General features: G+C 39.4%; 1 protein-coding gene across 8 annotated transcripts in view; it reads right to left on the bottom strand.

The window, feature by feature from the left end:
* ANO10 (anoctamin 10) overlaps positions 1-18,727 on the bottom strand; it is a 229,651-nt gene that overhangs the window by 169,642 nt on the left and 41,282 nt on the right. For 7 of the 8 annotated variants that reach the window (XR_002785703.2, XR_002785704.2, XM_003409925.4 and 4 more), the window contains exons 5-7: positions 13,624-13,743; positions 10,806-11,375; positions 9,288-9,343 (exon numbers count right to left, since the gene is read on the bottom strand). Coding sequence is in view for 6 of the 8 variants with exons in the window: in XM_003409925.4 (XP_003409973.3) it covers positions 9,288-9,343; positions 10,806-11,375; positions 13,624-13,743 (746 nt within the window). In the remaining 2 variants the exon portion in view is untranslated. The remainder of the gene's footprint in view (positions 1-9,287; positions 9,344-10,805; positions 11,376-13,623; positions 13,744-18,727) is intronic. The other variant, XM_010589895.3, reaches the window with a different exon arrangement.

The raw sequence follows: 18,727 nt of genomic DNA, 5'->3' as shown, positions 1-18,727 counted from the left end.
AAATATGTCAGAATGTGCATGCTAAACCCAAACAGGCTGAGTGTCTGCTAAATTAAAGATTTAAATAAGACCCAGTCTCCTAGCATAACAGACAAAATGTCCAGTGTACAGTCTAAAGAACCAAGAAAATCACAATTTGAATGAGAAAAGACAATCAACTGATGCCAAAACTGAGATCAAACAGAGGTTGGAATTATCTGACAAGAATTTTAAAGCAGTCATCATAAGCTGCAATAATCAATTGTAAATTCTCTTGAAACAAGTGGAGAAATAGAAAATCTCAGCAAAGAACTAAAAGACATAAAGAAGAACCAAATGGAAATTAAAGAACTCAAAAATACAGTAACAACTTGTTGAATAGGCTCAATAGTAAAGTGGCAATAAAAGAGGGCAGAATCAATGAACGTGAGGATAGATGAATTGAATGTACCCAACTTGAACAAAGGAAAGAAAATAGATTTTAAAAATTGAACAGGACCTCAGGGACCAGTTGGACAATAACAAAAGATCCAACATTCATACCATCAGATTCCCAAAAGAAGATAAGAAAAAGTAGGGCTTAAAGAGTATTGGAAGAAATGGCTGAAAAATTCCCCAAATTAATGAAAGACACAAATCTAGAGATTCAAGAAGCTGAGCAAATGCTAAACAGGGTAAACTCAAAGAACTCCATGCCAAGACACATCATAATTAAACTTCTGAAAACTAAAGACAATCTTGAAAGTGGCAGAAGAAAAAATGACATATTACCAATAGGGGAAGTCCCTGGGTGGTGCAAACGGTTAATGTCCTTGGCTGCCAACTGAAAGGCTAGTGGCTCACCCAGCGGCGCCTTTGAAGGAAGGCCTGGTGATCGACTCTGAAAAATCCAGTATTGAAAACCCCAGGGAGGGCAGTTACACTCTGTCACGCATGGCGTTGCCATGAGTCAAAATTAATTCCACGGCCACTGGTTACCAACAGAAGAACACTATAGCCATGTGCCACTTAACGTCCAGGATACATTATGTGAAATAGGACATTATGTGATTTGGACGTTGTGTGAACACCACATTATATACAGGCAATCTCTGGGTTATGAATGTCTGACTTATGCATAACCCATAGTTACAAACCAACCCCCATAAATCCTATTATAATAAAACCTTATGGGAGCCCACTGCTGATTGTCCTCATCGCCGCTGCTGCTACTTGAGCTGCTGGTAGAGGCCAGAGGAACCGGCAGCGGTGATGGCTGAGAGGGTGGTGGCTGAGAGGGCAGTGGCAGGAGCAAAGCAAGAGGAAGCAAATGAGGACGGAGAGAAGAGCACCCAGCTCCGCCTGCTGTTCCATCCACCTAAGGAGCAGAAGCAGCCCAGGCCCCATAGCCCCTGCCGCCTGCCTGACCACCAGACAAAGCCCAAGAGCCCAAGCCCAGAGCCATGTCCTTGTCCACTGGTAGTGGCCCCCAGCCCAGCTAAAGCCCCAGCCCATCTTCACCCACACTGTGCCCACCAGTGCTGCAAGAGTCTTGGTTTGGGGTCTTTAAAACCATTAGGAAGAAATAATAAACAAAAGAAGAGCTCCTTTCCCTTAAATAAACAAAAGAATCTTATGGGACCACAGACATTTATGTGGTTAGATGTTGCCCAAATGGACACTATGCAGCACATGACTGTAATTTGAATGACAGCATATTTCTCATATGAAACCATGGAAGCCAGAAGGAAGTGGCACTTATTTTTAAGTGCTGAAATGAAAGTACTTACAACCACAGCTCTGTAATTTTATCTGGTGAAAATATCCTTAAGGAATAAAGAAGATACATAAACATGCTCCGATGAAGGCAAACTAGCAGATTACCCTTAAATATTGACTAAAGGAAGTTCTTCAAACAAAAAGGAAATATGAAAGGAAGAACTTTGGTGCATCACGAAAGAAGAGAGAACACTCAAAAAACTAGAAATATGGATACATAAAATAGACTATTCTTTTCCTCATGAGTTTTTTTCAAAAAACTCAAATCTTATTTGATGATTGGAATAAAAATTATAACACCATCTGATACTCATGACAATGATATTTAAAAGTGGGGGAAATAGAGGGACGGTGCAGAAAAGAGTAAACCGAGGAGGCCAGAGACTGCTATCCTCAGAAAGGCCTGCTTGCAAAGTTGGCCCTTGGCTGGCATCTGGGAACTTGATTTCAGGATTGTTCCCACCATTCTCTAACTGATGATAGTGGCTCACAATGTGGTTTATGCTGAATGCCTGCTTTCCTCCTGGGAGTCTGAATTCTTGGGATGTGCCAGGCAGAGAGTGCCTGTGTGACCAGCCTACAATAAAAACCTTGGGCACTGAGTCTCTAATGAGCTTCCCTGATAGACAATATTTTACACTTGTCACAATTCAATGCTGGAAAAGTTAAGCTCATCCTGTGTGACTCCACTGGGAGAGGACTCTTGAAAGCTGGACTCCTCCCTATGGCCTTTGTTGATTTTGTTTTGTAACCTTTCACTGCAACAAATGATAGTCATGTGACTATATGCTTAGTCCTGTGAACTTAATGTTTAGCCTTGAACGTTTGGTTAATGTAGCCTAGTGGTCTGATGAGATGGACAGTATACTATATTAGCAACTGACTGGATTCATTTTGTTTTGGCAGATTTGAAGGGGCTATAGAAAGTAAATGTCATTCAAAGGGAACAGAGGTAAGGAAGGAAGGAGACAGCAAGCTTGATATTTAGGGATCTGAGTTTTCAAATTTAAGTGAATTTTTTTAAACATTCTTAGATGCATTACATTCTTTTTAATTGAAAATTTTATGGGATAATTGTAGATTCACATGCAGTTTTAAGAATCACCAAACCAGAGGGTGATTTTAGGGAACCCCCAAATTCAGAGATTTATACAGAAGTAAAGTTTCCCCAGTTCACTCAAAGTGGTAAAATGCTGATACCAGTAGACTATAACAAGTGACGTATGTATATAGTAATACCCACAGCCACCGATATGAAAACTCTACAAGGAAATACACTCAAAAACACTACACATAAATCAAGATGGAATCCTTAAAAATGGTCAAAAAAGGCAAGATGAGAACAACAAATGAACAAGAACCAGAGGAAGCAAACAGAAAACAAAAAACAAAATGACAAATTTAAGCAATGACATATTAATGATCTAAATGCAACGATCAAAGACATTTCAGAGTGGATTAAAAAAAACATGGCACAACCATATGCTATTTACTCATTCCAAATTCAAAAAGATAGGTAGTTTGAAAGTAAAATAATATAAAAAGATATACCAAGAAAACATTAACTGAAGAAAAAAACAAAATGGCTGTATATTATTATCTGATTAAGTCAAGCTCAGGGCAGGGCAAATTACTAGAGACAAAAAGGGCATTACATAGTATTAAAAGGATCAATCCATCAAGAAGACAGAATGATCCTAAATTTGTATGCAACAAGCTACAGATCCTCAAAATACATGAGACAAAAAAAAAATGACAGAGTTGAAATGAGAAAGAGACAAATCCATAAATATATTTGAGGACTTTTACAACCCCTTCTCAGCAACTGACAGGCTATGAGACAGAATTTTTTACAACTGCATGTGAATCTACAATTATCTCATTAAATTTTCAATTAAAAAGAATGTAATGCATTTAAGAATGTTAAAAAAAAAAATTGACTTAAATTTGAAAACTCAACCCTAAGTATCAAGCTTGCTGTCTCCTTCCTTCCTCACCTCTGTTCCCTCTAAATGACATTTACTTTCCATACAGTCCATTCAAATCTGACAAAATGATCCAGTCAGTTGCTAATATACCAACCACCTCATCAGACCACTAGACTACACTAACCAAATGTTCAACGCTTGAGGGGCAGAAGGGAAATTTCCCAAACGGACTTTCACGCACACAGAAAAAGTACAATGACATCTCCCAAAGCAGGACAGGCACACTCCTGGCATCACAATTTGAAACACTTCCAATTTTAAATGATTTTTTTAATCATTTAAATGACATTTTAAAAGATTTTTAATAGTCTAAGCATATTAACCATTTAGGCATTTTACTTATAATGCAGTCGAAGACATTATATATAGTTATTCCAAAAGTACAATTGAAAAACATTGCCAAAAAGCTTTCACTGTTACAATTCATAATCGCAAAGTATCAATACCTAAGATGTGCAGCCATAATTAAATGATGTCACTAACTCTGCAGGGGTCTAAATTAAGTACCTATTTATCATCCCCATAATTCATGGTTCGCACTCTAAGCACTAATACAGCAGCTTGTTTTTCTTTAGAGATTACACGTACTAAATAAGATGCATCACAAGAGAAGAGTTATATTGATGAACAATACATAAATGAGCAAGTGATTTAACAAAAACTACGTATCGGAGCAAATGTGAGGTGACGCCTTTCCAAAAATTACCAGATATTTTAGATTTAACCCAATTATAAGTTCTTTCACTAAGATTCTCTGAGGAAACTTGAAAAGTCACAGCAACTTAAAGTGAGAAACTTTTCTTGTTTAAGGTTTCTGAGTAAATCTGAGTATTAATCTCACTTCCTGATAAACAGATTTTTAATCTCCTTTTTCAGAAAATCTAGGGCCCCTAAAGCTTCCAACTTGATAATCGAGTCAGTAGAATAAACTAATCCCAAACCCAGAGGTGAGGAATTAATTTAGAAGGTAGTACAACACCCTACCCAAACAGAGGCTTAAACAAAACTTTCCAATGGTGTTTTACTAAAACTATACCAAAACAAGAGTTGCAAAGAAATAAGAAATAACCTAATCAGAGACACTGGTTGTAGTGGGTTGAATGGCGGGCAAAAAGATATGTCAGCATCCTAATCCTTGGAACCTGTGAATGTTGCCTTACTTGGAAAAGGGCCTTGAGATGAGAAGATCATCCTGGATTATCGGGTTGGCCCTAAATCCAATGACAATTGTCCTTATAAGAGAAAGTCTGGGGGAAGTGTGAACCAGACAGAAGGGGAGAAGACACAGAGATGAGAAGGAGGTAATATGACCACAAAGGCAGCAACTAGAGGTTTGTGCCCACAAATCAAATGATGTCAGTAGCCACCAGAAGCCAGAAGAGGCAAAGAAAGGAATCTCCCCTAAAGCCTCCAGAGAGAGTACGGTGCTGATGACACCTTGATTTTGAACTTCTGGATTCCAGAAACATGAGAGAATTAATTTCTGTTTTTTTAAGCCACCAAGTTTGTGGTAACCTCTATGGCAGCCACAAGAAACTACATACACCAGTTCTTAAATATAAATTGTCTACCTCTCCTAGCTTCTCATTTCTTACATGGCATTCTCTCAGTCCCCCAAGCTTCGAAGCCCTAGAACCATGTGTGCCTCCCGCAACCACCTCCTCACATCAGATCAGTACCCAAGTTCTGGTGATTCCCTTCCATCTGTGTTTTCCTCCCCAGGTTATAGATTACTTCACACTGAATTATGGATACAGTGTCCTGACTGACGTTCTTGCTTCTCAGCTCATCCTTTCTTCCAAAATTAGATTAATATTTCTTACTAAATATTTCTTATTTCTTCAAGTAGTTCCCCTGCTCAAGAACCTGTGCTACCCTCTGTACTGATGGGTTCCCTGTCTGCCTCCAGCCCCCATGCTAGGTACTTCCTGCTTGGCAGCATCACTTTCTGAGTCAGAAGACTGCTCCATGTACATGTGTGAGCACTTAATTAATGAAGAAATGGGAAGCTTGAGAGCAGTAGGATCAATACAGGCAGATGGTGGGAATGCTGGGCGGGGGAGGGGGTGTGTGCAAAGTTAGAGTATGAGGTTGAGAATGAAAAGCCTGGGAAGGCTAAGAAACGCTATCCCCATAAGATTAAAAAGGAAGGCAGAGACCTAAAAAACACGATGCAGGAAGAACAGATTTTAACTTATCTATCGTTTTACATGGCTGTCATCTGATACTGCATCTGGCATTGTCAGAGAATAAAGTCTGACAAGTAATTAAATTCTCCAAGACAAATGGGAAGAACACGTTCGGAGTTTCTCAAGCTGAAAGAACTAAAGAAAAATTCAAGCCTTGAGTTGCAATAGTGAAGGACTCCACGGGGAAAATATTAAACAATGCAGGAGGCATCAAAAGAAGATGGAAGGAATACACAGAGTCATTATACCAAAAAGAATTAGTCGATGTTCAACCATTTCAAGAGGTGGCATATGATCAGGAACCGATGGTAGGGAAGGAAGAAGTCGAAGCTGCTCTGAAGGCACTGGCGAAAAACAAGGCTTCAGGAAATGATGGAATAACAATTGAGATGTTTCAACAAACAGATACAGCGCTGGAGGTGCTCACTCATCTATGCCAAGAAATATGGAAGACAGCTTCCTGGCCAACTGACTGGAAGAGATCCATATTTATGCCTATTCCCAAGAAAGGTGATCCAACCGAATGTGGAAATTACAGAACAATATCATTAATATCACACGCAAACAAAGTTTTGCTGAAGATCATTCAAAAATGGCTGCAGTAGTATATCGACAGGGAACTGCCAGAAATTCAGGCCAGTTTCAGAAGAGGACGTGGAGCCAGGGATATCATTGCTGATGTCAGATGGATCCTGGCTGAAAGCAGAGAATACCAGAAGGATGTTTACCTGTGTTTTATTGACTATGCAAAGGCATTCGACTGTGTGGATCATAACAAACTATGGATAACACTGCAAAGAATGGGAATTCCAGAACACTTAATTGTGCTCATGAGGAACCTTTACATAGATCAAGAGGCAGTTGTTCGGACAGAACAAGGGGATACTGATTGGTTTAAAGTCTGGAAAGGTGTGCATCAGGGTTGTATTCTTTCACCATACCTATTTAATCTGTATGCTGAACAAATAATATGAGAAGCTGGACTACATGAAGAAGAACGGGGCATCAAGATTGGAGGAAGACTCGTTAAGAACCTGCACTATGCAGATGACACAACCTTGCTTGCTGAAAGTGAAGAGGACTTGAAGCACTTACTAATGAAGATCAAAGACCACAGCCTTCAGTATGGACTGCATCTCAACATAAAGAAAACAAAAATCCTCACAACTGGACCAATGAGCAACATCATGATAAATGGAGAAAAGATCAAAGTTGTCAAGGATTTCATTTTACTTGGCTCCACAATCAACAGCCATGGAAGCAGCAGTCAAGAAATCAAAAGATGCATTACATTGGGTAAATCTGCTGCAGAGGACCTTTTGAAAGTGTTGAAGAGCAAAGATGTCACCCTGAAGACTAAGGTGCACCTGCCCCAAGCCATGGTATTTTCAATCACATCATATGCACGTGATAAGCTGGTCAATGAATAAGGAAGACCGAAGAAGAGTTGATGGGTTTGAATTGTGGTGTTGGTGAAAAATATTGAATATAGCATGGACTGCAAAGAGAACGAACAAGCCTGTCTTGGAAGAAAAGCGGCTAGAACGCTCCTTAGAGGCAAGGATGGTGAGGCTGGGTCTTACATACTTTGGACATATTGTCAGGAGGGATCAGTTCCTGGAGAAGGACATCATGCTTGGCAGAGTACAGGGTCAGCAGAAAAGAAGAAGACCCTCAATGAGGTGGATTGACACAGTGGCTGCAACAATGAGCTCAAGCATAATAATGATTGTAAGGATGGCTCAGGACTGGGCAGTGTTTCATCCTCTTGTACATAGGGTCGCTATGAGTCGGAACTGACTCAACGGCACCTAACAACAACAAGAACAACAACATGCACAAAAGCTCCACATTACAATCATTTTGAATGAACTTTTTAATGTATCGTATGCTCCCCTGCCTCCCTACACAGAGAACGTAGACGATACCTTCCTTGCTGATGTAGCACTAATATTTTGAACATTAATGATTTCACAGTGCTAGGATGAGGCCCAGAGCCTTTTTAAGTATGTACGGCTATTTACCCCTTTTCTAAATTGTCTCAATTGCTAAAAGCATTGAATTCTGATTGCCTGTTTATAAAGGTTTTCTATTCCTCACCTATGACCTGCCTCTATAAGTTGACCTACTTCCAATAAAAATTTTTTTAAAAAAAGATGTCACTTCAACGACTAAGGTGCACCTGACCCAAGCCACAGCGTTTGCAATCACCTCATACGCATGTAAAAAGCTGGGCAATGAATAAGGAAGACTGAAGAAGAATTGATGCCTTTGAATTATAGTGTTGGCAAAGAATACTGAATATACCACGGACTGCCAAAAGAACAAACAAATCTGTCTTGGAAGAAGTACAACCAGAGTGTTCCTTAGAAGTGAGGATGGAGAGGCTTCATCTCACATATCTTGGACATGTTATCAGGAGGGATCAGTCTCTGGAGAAAGACATCGTGTTTGTAATGTAGAAGGCCAACAAAAAAGAGGAAGACCCTCAAAGAGATGGACTGACACAGTGGCCGCAACAGCAACGCTCAAGCATAACAATTGTGAGGATGGTGCAGGACCAAGCACTGTTTCGTTCTGTTGTGCATACGGTTGCTATGAGTTGGAACCAACTCGACAGCACCTGACAACAACAATATTCAATAACTTAAACACCCTCCTATTGGGTGGTTTCTGACCTTTTAAGGAGTGAAAAACCAGACAAATAAGTTTCTTAGAATAATTTGTAAGCTAGAATAAAGATTCCTCCTAAGTGAGGGCCTGGAGTCCTCTCTCGGAGTAAGGTACATGGATTATGTTAAATCAATTTCAGCTGAGAGTTCATCTCTTGCTTCTCAGTTATGTTCCAGATGGCCAAGGTAACCTCCTGATAAATGAAGTGCTTTTGGCTACTTAGTAGCCGTGTTATTATTTGTAATAACGGTGGAAAGCGAAATACTGTGTGAGCTTCTACCCAAACAGCAGACAAGTAACACGATGCCTTTTCTCCATCTCTCCCTTACCCATCACGACATGCTGAGGACCTCTTGGGCCTCAGAAACGTATTTGACAAAAAAAAAATTTTTTTTTTTTTTTAATTTTTCCATCACTAAACCAATTATTGGTAATTAGAAGGGTTGTTAAATAGTGAAAGATTCAAAACAGTCTAATAGTAATTTTTATATATGGACTTCTTACATTACATGTACATCTGTAACCTTTAAATATATGTATACACACACGTATTTATTAATCATTCCTTGCCTACTCTCACAAAATATATTAAAACTATCTGCAATCTTAAATTAGAAGCAAGTCTATATCCCTAAGTATTAAATAGTATGCTCTAGTTTCATAATTAAAAATTGATTTGTATATAAAAAATTCTACTCACCACTAAAACTTTCAGAATTAGATGATTCTGGTAGGCAGATTCCAATCGGTGATTCTCTAAAATATTAAGGAGGAGAGGTAATTTCTCTCAGATGAAAAAGCAATATGCAATATGTGAACACCGTCACCTGGTAAAGTGGGACACTGTGCTGAGACCAGAGTCTCAGTCAGTGAGTGCGTTACCATCAAGAACATCAAACAAAAAAGGAAGGAAGGAAGTTCAGGGCACATTTTTTTAAGGTACTGCAATAGCACTGTGGTCTGAAATTGTTTTTCAAATATTACTGCTACAGAAGAAAGCCGGGGATATTTGGCAAATGATCCCATAATCCTATGCACAGCCACCCAAAAAAAGACCCTGTATAAGTGGTAATGGTGAAAACTGACCAGCAATCTCTAATGAGAAGGGGAGTAAATGGTTTTCTGTACATGTGTCTTACCACCAGGATTAACTTAAAGGGAAACTCAAATTTCCATCCTTATCTAGGAAAGGGAGACACTGTGCAGACCTCAAGACAGCAAGGCAAAGGGCAGAAAGAAGATAGTAAAGAGAAGTGTGACCTGGCACAGAGGGGCAGTGAATTTAAATCCCAACTCAGTTACTCTGCCACTGTCTGACGCTGGGCAAGTTACTTCTTGATACTTTGCTTTCTCACCTACAAAACAAGACTGACAGGACCCTCCTCCCAGGGTTGTCATAAGGATTAGAAATAACGTAAAACTTTAGCCCACTATCAGCAGAAGGAAAGCACTCAAAAAATGGTAGCTGTTGTTGTTACATGACTAATAAAAATAATTTTAAACACTTTTATGGCCCATGAAGTTAAGGCCTAGACTTCATTCTAAGGAAGAATATGGCATATTTGTTCGAATGAATACATAAAAAGTGAATGGCCTATCAAAACTATTTTGAAACTATAGCCAAGTTCATTTTTCACCATAGATACATGCCACCTTCACGGAGCACGATGGTAGTCCACAGTGGCCCCAGACCAGCTACATAATCAGTTATAAAATACTAGCTACAGCTCATTCAGTCAGAGTATCAGGAAGATGACTTCAATCTATTCTACTCTCAGCATGAAACACAGTATCACAGTGTAAGGAGAACAGGTTTTGGATACAGATAAGTCTGGATTAGCCTGGCTCCACCATTTGCTGATTAGATGAGAGATGACATGAGAGAAAAAAATTCTGAACCTTGGTAAGCCTCAGTATATTTATCTGTAAAATGGTGAAATAAGTTCTATTTCATGGCATCCTGAGGAGACAAAAATGAGATACTGTAGATAAAGTGCTTAGCAGGGCACTTAGAATATAATAACTAGTACTCAATACATGAGAACTGTGATAACCATGATGTGGAGACCATGAGTGTTCACATAGCCCGTGAACTTGGCTTATGTCTCTGTAACGGCCCAGAGCAACTTCTTTGCAAGGTAACAGGTATGTGAACCTATAATCTAAGCTATGTTTCTCACAGGCAGGTAAGACATGAATGCAAAGCTTTAAGTCTTACCCCATGAAGTCAAAAACTCGGCAGCGTATCGATAGAGGCGGTTCATGATCTCAATCACGATGGCATAGATGATGCTGGGCACATACAACAAGACACTGGTCCACTCAGACTCGCTGTTCTCATGCAGCTGCAAGGCCCAGTCCTCCATGTCAAAGTAAATCATCATGACATACAGACAGAAATAGAGACAGAGGCACACAAAGGGCAGAGAGACGAGGTAAATGCGCATCTGTCTCTTGTAGCTGGGGTACAGAGGCTCCTCCCTGCCGGTGACAGGATTGATACCCAGAACCCCATGATATCCCGGCCGCGGCTCCTCAAACTGCCTCTTCATGACCAGCGTCCCCCATCTGTAGGCCATGGTGGCACAGCCACGCTTCCACACCTCCAGGATCACTGTGGACCAGATCAAGTTGAATGAAGCGAAGATCACATACTTGTCATAGTCTTCCCACACAAACATGTAGTAAGGCAACCCAATGATGGCCATGGGGATTAAGGCGAAAGTGAAATATTCCAAAAATCCAAAGTAAAGAGCAATTGTCTCCCCAAAGTAGCCACGGATATTGTCTATAGTGAAAAGAAAAAAGATCTTAAGTACAGACATACAAAACTACAAAAAAAAAATTTTTTTAATCATTTCAAGTAAGCTTATTCAATTTTTTAGTCAAAAGGGAATCTTTTAATACCCTCATTTCCCAGCTAGCGTACAGTGTTAAGTCCATCCATGCTGTATATCCCGCTTGTCTGTATAGCGAGCCAAACTTTACCCTCAACTTAGGCCCCAGCCCACAGCTGCTGGGCTGCTCTGCCAGGTACCCTGGCTCAGCTTCCCCTTTCCTCCTTACTTGGTGGAGACCTTCTTCCCAAAGAAAAACTCACACTGAGGCTTACCTGAAAGGTCCTAGTTTAAGCTCAGTCATGGCCTTTGAACCATTTTAATTTCAGGGTTTTATTTATGCTCTCATCTTAATATTACAGTTACAAATGTTCTATTATAAAAAAGACTCCTTTGCATCTCTAGGACCGTGCTTCCTCTACCCACAGATAGAAGTTTTCATCAATGGGTCATGGCAAAATTGTCAATGCTCTGAAGAACACAAATTATTCAAAAGCACACACTAAGATTCTATGGAACACATTGACCTACAGCTTCATGTAAACACTGGGCAGAAGAAAACCAAAGCAACACCACTGTTAATGTTTTCTGAACTCAACACAAGCTAACTAACCCCAAAGCGGTCACTAACACCACACGCTCTGCCAGCCACATCCACACGGGTGAGTACCTGGATGGAGACAGCACCCTGCCCTGGAACCAGGATGGGATGCAGGGAGGAGGTTAATTAGATGCCGTAAAAACATCATCTTTTTAAAGATGATGTGATCAGGTCAGTCTATGGAGGTGGGTTACAACAAACTGATTTAAAGTATTTTCTCCTATTGTACTTTCCCTAGCTAACCCCAAACCAAACCCGCTGCCACTAAGTCAATTCCGACTCATAACAAACCTATAGGGCAGAGTAGAACTGCCCTGTAGGGTTTCCAAAGAGCAGCTGGTAGATTCGAGCTGCCCAGCTCTTAACCACTGAACTACCGGAGCTCAACGATGGGTATGATGCAGCCTCCTCAAATCTGAATCAGTTTAAATGATACGAAGCAAAAAAATAAATAAATAAACAAGAAGAAGATGGTCCCTAGGGTGTTGGGTTCCAAATCAGACGATCCGAGGGGTGGTTCAAGATTTGCGTGTGCCCAGCTACTATGACCAGTCCCAGCACTCCCCAGACACCTCGAGCTCACTACCACAACCATGTCCAGGCTTCACTATCAACTCACTTTCTCCCTCACCATCTAAAAAGTAACTCGTCACCTTAAAAGTCTTACAGACAGTATTCAAATTTACTGCCACTTCAATGCCAAAATAAAGTGAAAGAATATAAATCTAGCACAAAATGGCTACTGTAATACCTGAAACTATCAGAAAATAAAACTTTTCCCTTCAGAGAATATAAGAAAAAAAAAATCAAAATGCAGGTTCAAAATTCAATCCTAAAAACAATCTTTGTTTGTTGTTGCAACATCATAATAGTTGTTTTCAGAAATGGAAATCAGAAAGCATATTTTGGAAATATTCCTTTTAACAAAATCAAACGAGAAATGCCCTTTAAAGAAAAGCTGATAGTAATGCTTATGGTGAAACCTACCAGCTTAAATGTACTTCTTATGTTTAAAAAATAAGACTGAATCAACAATTTTGAATATTTCTGAAACTCTACACTGACATAGATTTACATAAAGTAATGCTCAATGCATACGAAATAAAATAATACCTATTCTCATACTGTATTCAGAGAAAATAGGTTGATGTAGTAACACACACCAAGATGTTTATAAACTATCTCAAAAGATGTTTACACCTCTTAGTACCTAGTATGAGCACAGCTTGGCCCTACAGAAATACAAATTTTCAAATGCAAAATATTCAAACTATATTCTTATAAAATTTGTTCTACTCCAACCCTGATGTGCACTCATGAAGGTCATTCTAAATTTCCTGGTTTGTTGGTAAATTTAATGAAAGCCAGTGGTAACAGTCCATCTAAAATGACATAAGAAGTAAAAAAGGACGAACAGGAAAATTTAACCCATCTTGTTCCCCCAAAGAAATGTTTTCCTACATGCAGCCGGTGAACTCTGCCCAGCTGAGGGTTAAATAGCTGCCCAAGGACATGACTCCACTGCCGGATCATGGCTTTTCATTCAGAGCTCCTCCTGACGCCCCTCTTTCTCTAAGAGAGTAGGCATTGGCACATACCTATGGGCTGATACTTCAAGGTAAGCCGAGTATACCAGGTGTCCTCCAGCTTCTTCAGGGCTTCGTTATCATGCAGTGGGAACATCTGAATCACAATGCCAGAGGTGATCAATCTTCTCACTGCAGAGCGAAAATGTGCCCAAGTACATAAAACAGATTCAAGATTGCCCGGGATGCTTCATTAAACAGTATAAAAACACTCTGGTAAGTGGAGGGAAGGAGTATGCTGTTTCATTAGGTGGAGAGCAATTAGGAGTATATAGCAAGGTGTATATAAATTTTTGTATGAGAGACTGACTTGATTTGTAAACTTTCACTCAAAGCACAATAAAAATTTAAAAAAAAAAAAAAAACACTCCGGTAGGAGACAGCGTACTACACAAAAGTCAAGTTATATTTCCTACTCAAAAGAAGTATATTCTTTTGTTCTTCAGAATATATATATATCTTTATTACTTTCTCTGACTGTAAAAACAAGACAAGTCAGTGTGAAATTTAAGCCATACAGAAGTGTACAAATTAGAATGTGAAGGGTCCCTGTTCTTCTCCCCTCCCTTGGAAAACAACCACTGTTAATAGCAATTTATTGTATATCCAGACTTCAAAAAAATACATCCAGAAATGTGTGCTTGAAAACAAAAATGCAGTCAGTCTGTACACAATGCTCTATAATCTCTTCTCACGTCATAGTACATACGAATATCTTCCTTGTCAATATAAATACAACAGGTCCTTTTTAACAGGGTCATAATATTCCCTTGTATGAAATGCTATAATTTAACTAACACTCTATTAATGAGTATTTATCTTTTTTTTTTTTTTTGCTATTATAAATGTTGCTAAAATTTGTATACATATATCTTTCCCCACCTGTCCACAGGGCAAATGGAAGGGACAGATGACTTTGACCAAAGATAATGTTGCCCCGCAATATTAAATGAAAATGGGGAATTCCCTCAGCCATAATACCTAGAGACTCATGGAGGGGGATCTTCAGGTCTTCAGAAGGAAGTGTGTTCAACGCTGTGGAAAACTCAAACGCAATGCCTGTGTGTTTGGGGAGACGAAGCACATTCCTTACGAGTTCCCAGTATAGTCTCTTACTAAAGAATACGGGTGCTTCTAAGGTGCGCCCCTCTCTCCTATCTACTTTGTCACCAAAGACAGGTGATGAGAATATCAGGCACCAGGCCTCTCCAAGAGGACCGGCAAATAAATGTCAGCACCATGGTAGGGACATGCGGTTTAAGTTTTCTGTGTAGAAATACTACATATGACAAAGTGACAGTGTATTCTCAGGCCAAGTACCTATATAAAATCTCCAGGGTAAATTAAAAGCAAGCCTAAAAAAAGCCTAGCTTCTTAGAAATTAAAAAAAAAAAAAAAAATGGTAATAAAGAAGACATACCAGACAGTAACGATAGGAAAAAATCTGGGTCTGAATAAAAGATTGATGGTTCTGAGAATTATCTCCCATGTGTAAGTTACACAAAGGAAAAAAGCTCGAAAGCTAGACTTGTTATAAAAATATCTCCTTTATGATTGAAGAAAGGCATATACTCCAAATATCAGTAACTAGGATAAAAAGGCATATGTCTAAGTTACATCAGCCTAGGGTGCTGTCAAATCCTTTTTTTTTTTTTTCCTTCATATTTTTATGCTAAAGTGTTTCAGCAGTTTCTCCTTCAGCTGACATGAGTGAACACTGGTCATCCACAAGTGTTCTGGTTCTTACCCTTTATTAAGGAACACACAGGCTGTAGCTGGTTTAAATTACTATATCCAATTTTTTAACTTTGAACTGACTTAGGGCATCTAAATTATTATTTCACTATTTCAAAGTTGTTTCTCTTTCTTTCTTTCTTTTTTTAAAATGACTCAATTCTACTATAGAAGACTTTCCAGACAGGCAGAAAACCCAGTTTTCTTGTATACTTCTAAAAATAGAATTCTGAACTGAGGGACTCAGAGAGAATATAAAGCTGCAGGTCCTAAATTACCGGGCTTCTCTTCACCACCAACACAAAAAGCATGGTTCTGGTTTCAGCCTCTAAAAATATTTGTTTCGTTTTGTGGGGTGTGTGTGTGTGTGTTTCATCCTTCGACCTTCTCAAGTCAGCTAAGAATGTAATTACCAGGAGCCTTACCTTCAAAGGAAAATATGATGCTGTGTGGGCCTATTTAAAAAAAGGAATAGCTTAAACCAAGATTCTTTCCTTGAAGAATGCTAAGTGACCTCTTGTCAAGTACTGTAAGTTATTAATACCACAGCGATTGAACAAATAAAAACAAACAAAAATGTAATTTAAGAGCGACTGTAAGTAACGTGGTAGTCTGGTTTATCACAGGACCCAGTACATTACTTATACAGTATTGCTTCTGTCTTTGGTTTATGTGACGTGTTTACTTCAAAAGTAAAAACAAACATCTCTCTCACGACTCCTTACAACGTCTCTTCACAACAGGGAGGAAGCAGGCTATGCCGCCTCCATTCCAGCAATGGAGTAATGAGCATACGGAGCACCAAGAAACAGCTTAGGCCTGCAGCCTTTGCAGGATGATGACAGCCTCCACCACCCCCACAGCTGCTGCTGGGCCCTGGCACCCCCCACAATCCCTGCATGACTCTAGACTAAGGTGTGAATGGACCACATTTTCTTTGTAATGAAAAAACTGTTTCTCAGGGATACCACCTGTACTGTTTTCATCACTGCTTAATATAAACACAGCAAATACGTACGTGGCAAAACACAGCATATATATGTATATGTATGTTGTTGTCTTGTGCTGTCAAGTTGACTCCAACTCATGGTGACCCCATGTGTTACACAGTGGAACTGCTCCACAGGGTTTTCCTGGGGTGTAATCTTTACAGAAGGAGCCTTGGTGGTTCAGTGGTTAAGTGCTCAGGTGCTAACCAGAAGGTCAGCAGTTCAAACACACCAGCTACTTGGTGAGAGAAAGATGTGACAGTCTGCTTTATGTAACAATGACAGCCTTGGAAATCTTTTGGGGCAGTTCTACTCTGTCCTATAAGGTCCCAGTGAGTTGGAATCAACTTGACAGCAACGGGTTTAGGTTTTTTTTTGTTTGTTTAATCTTTACAGAAGCAGATTGCCAGGCCTTTCTTTCATGGTGCCACTGGGTGAGTTTGAACAGCCAACCTTTCAGTTACTAGCCAAGCGCAAACTGTTTGCGCCACCCAGGAACCTATGTGTATATGTATACACATATATACGTGTATGTGTGTATAAATGGCTTAACCTTTGTATGCACATGTCTCCTACATGATACATAATTGGCATTTATTCCATCATTCTTATAAGGCCAATTAAAGAATTTAGAAAACAGACTGTATCTGACTACCCTAATCTATCCCTTATATACAGAAGATATTCAACCACCATGTTCAAAAGAATAACTACCACCATCAGTTGCCATTAATTTCGACTCATGGCGATCTCATGTGTGTCACAATAAAACTGTGCTCCGTAAGGCTTCCTTTTCTTTTTTTTTCATTTCTATGTAGCTAGTTTTTTTGTTGTTGTTGTTACTATTGTTGAGAATATACAGAGCAGAACATAAACTAATTCAACAATTTCTACATGTACAATTCAGGGACACTGATTACATTCCTCAAGTTGCATAACCATTTTCACCCTTCTTTTCCAAATTGTTCCTCCCCTATTAATATAAACTCATTGCCCCCTAAGTTTCCTATTGAATCTTTCAAATTGCTGTTGTTGAATTTGATCCCATATAGATAGTTCTCCATGCGGTTTCAATGGCTGATTTTTTGGAAGTAGACTGCCAGGGCTTTCCTCTAAAGTGCATCTGGATGGACTCAAATCTCCAACCTTTGGTTAGCAACCAAGCGTGTTAACCCTTTGCACCACCGATGGACTTCAAAAGAATAAGTATATAATACTAAAGACATAATCATGAGATGTTTCACTTCTCCATCAATCAAAACATGTTAATCATTTGATAGACATTATGAGACAGAGATTTAATCTAAAGTAAATAATAACACTCTTTAGAGTACAGTTGATAAATAATTTCTGGATCCCTTAATTACTCTCTTTAAAGAAAATATTTCATTAGGTTATTTGCATGTTGTTTTTGTTAGGTGCCATCGAGTCAGTTCCAACTCATAGCGACCCTGTGCACAACAGACGAAACACTGCCTGGTCCTGCGCCATCCTTACAATTGTTGTTATGCTTGAGCTCATTGCTGAAGCCACTGTGTCAATCCACTTCGTTGAGGATCTTCCTCTTTTCTACTGACCATGTACTTTACCAAGCATGATGTTCTTCTCCAGGGACTGATCCCTCCTGACAACATGTCCAAAGTATGTAAGACGCAGTCTCGCCATTCTTGCTTCTGAGGAACATTCTGGTTGTACTTCTTCTAAGACAGATTTGTTCGTTGTTTTGGCAGTGCATGGTATACTCAATTTTATTTGCCAACACCACAATTCAAAGGCATCAATTCTTCTTCGGTCTTCCTTATTCTTTGTCCAACTTCCACATGCATATGATGCAATTGAAAATACCATGGCTTGGGTCAGGTGCACTTTAGTCTTCAAGGTGACATCTTTGTTTTTCAACACTTTAAAGAGGTCATCTGCAGCAGATTTACTGAATGCAATGCGTCTTTTGATGTCTTGACTGCTGCTTCCATGTTGATTGTGGATTCAAGTAAAATGAAATCTTTGACAACTTCAATCCTTTCTCCGTTTATCATGATGTTGCTTATTGGCCCAGTTGTGAGGATTTTTGTTTTCTTTATGTTGAGGTGTAATCCATACTGGAGGCTGTGGTCTTTGATCTTCATTACTAAGTGCTTCAAGTCCTCTTCACTTTCAGCAAGCAAGGTTGTGTCATCTGCATAACGCAAGTTGTTAACAAGTCTTCCTCCAATCCTAACGCCCTGTTCTTTTTCATATAATCCAGCTTCTTGGATTATTTGCTCAACATACAGATTAAATAGGTATGCTGAAAGGATACAACCCTGACGCACACCTTTCCAGACTTTAAACCAATCAGTATCCCCTTGTTCTGTCCGAACAACTGCCTCTTGATCTATGTACAGGTTCCTCGT

Source organism: Loxodonta africana, chromosome 22 (genome assembly GCF_030014295.1).
Source record: "Loxodonta africana isolate mLoxAfr1 chromosome 22, mLoxAfr1.hap2, whole genome shotgun sequence".
Lineage (NCBI taxonomy): Eukaryota > Metazoa > Chordata > Mammalia > Proboscidea > Elephantidae > Loxodonta > Loxodonta africana.
The sequence above is the reverse complement of the archived record's forward strand: the minus strand, read 5'-3'. Positions and strand labels throughout refer to the sequence as shown.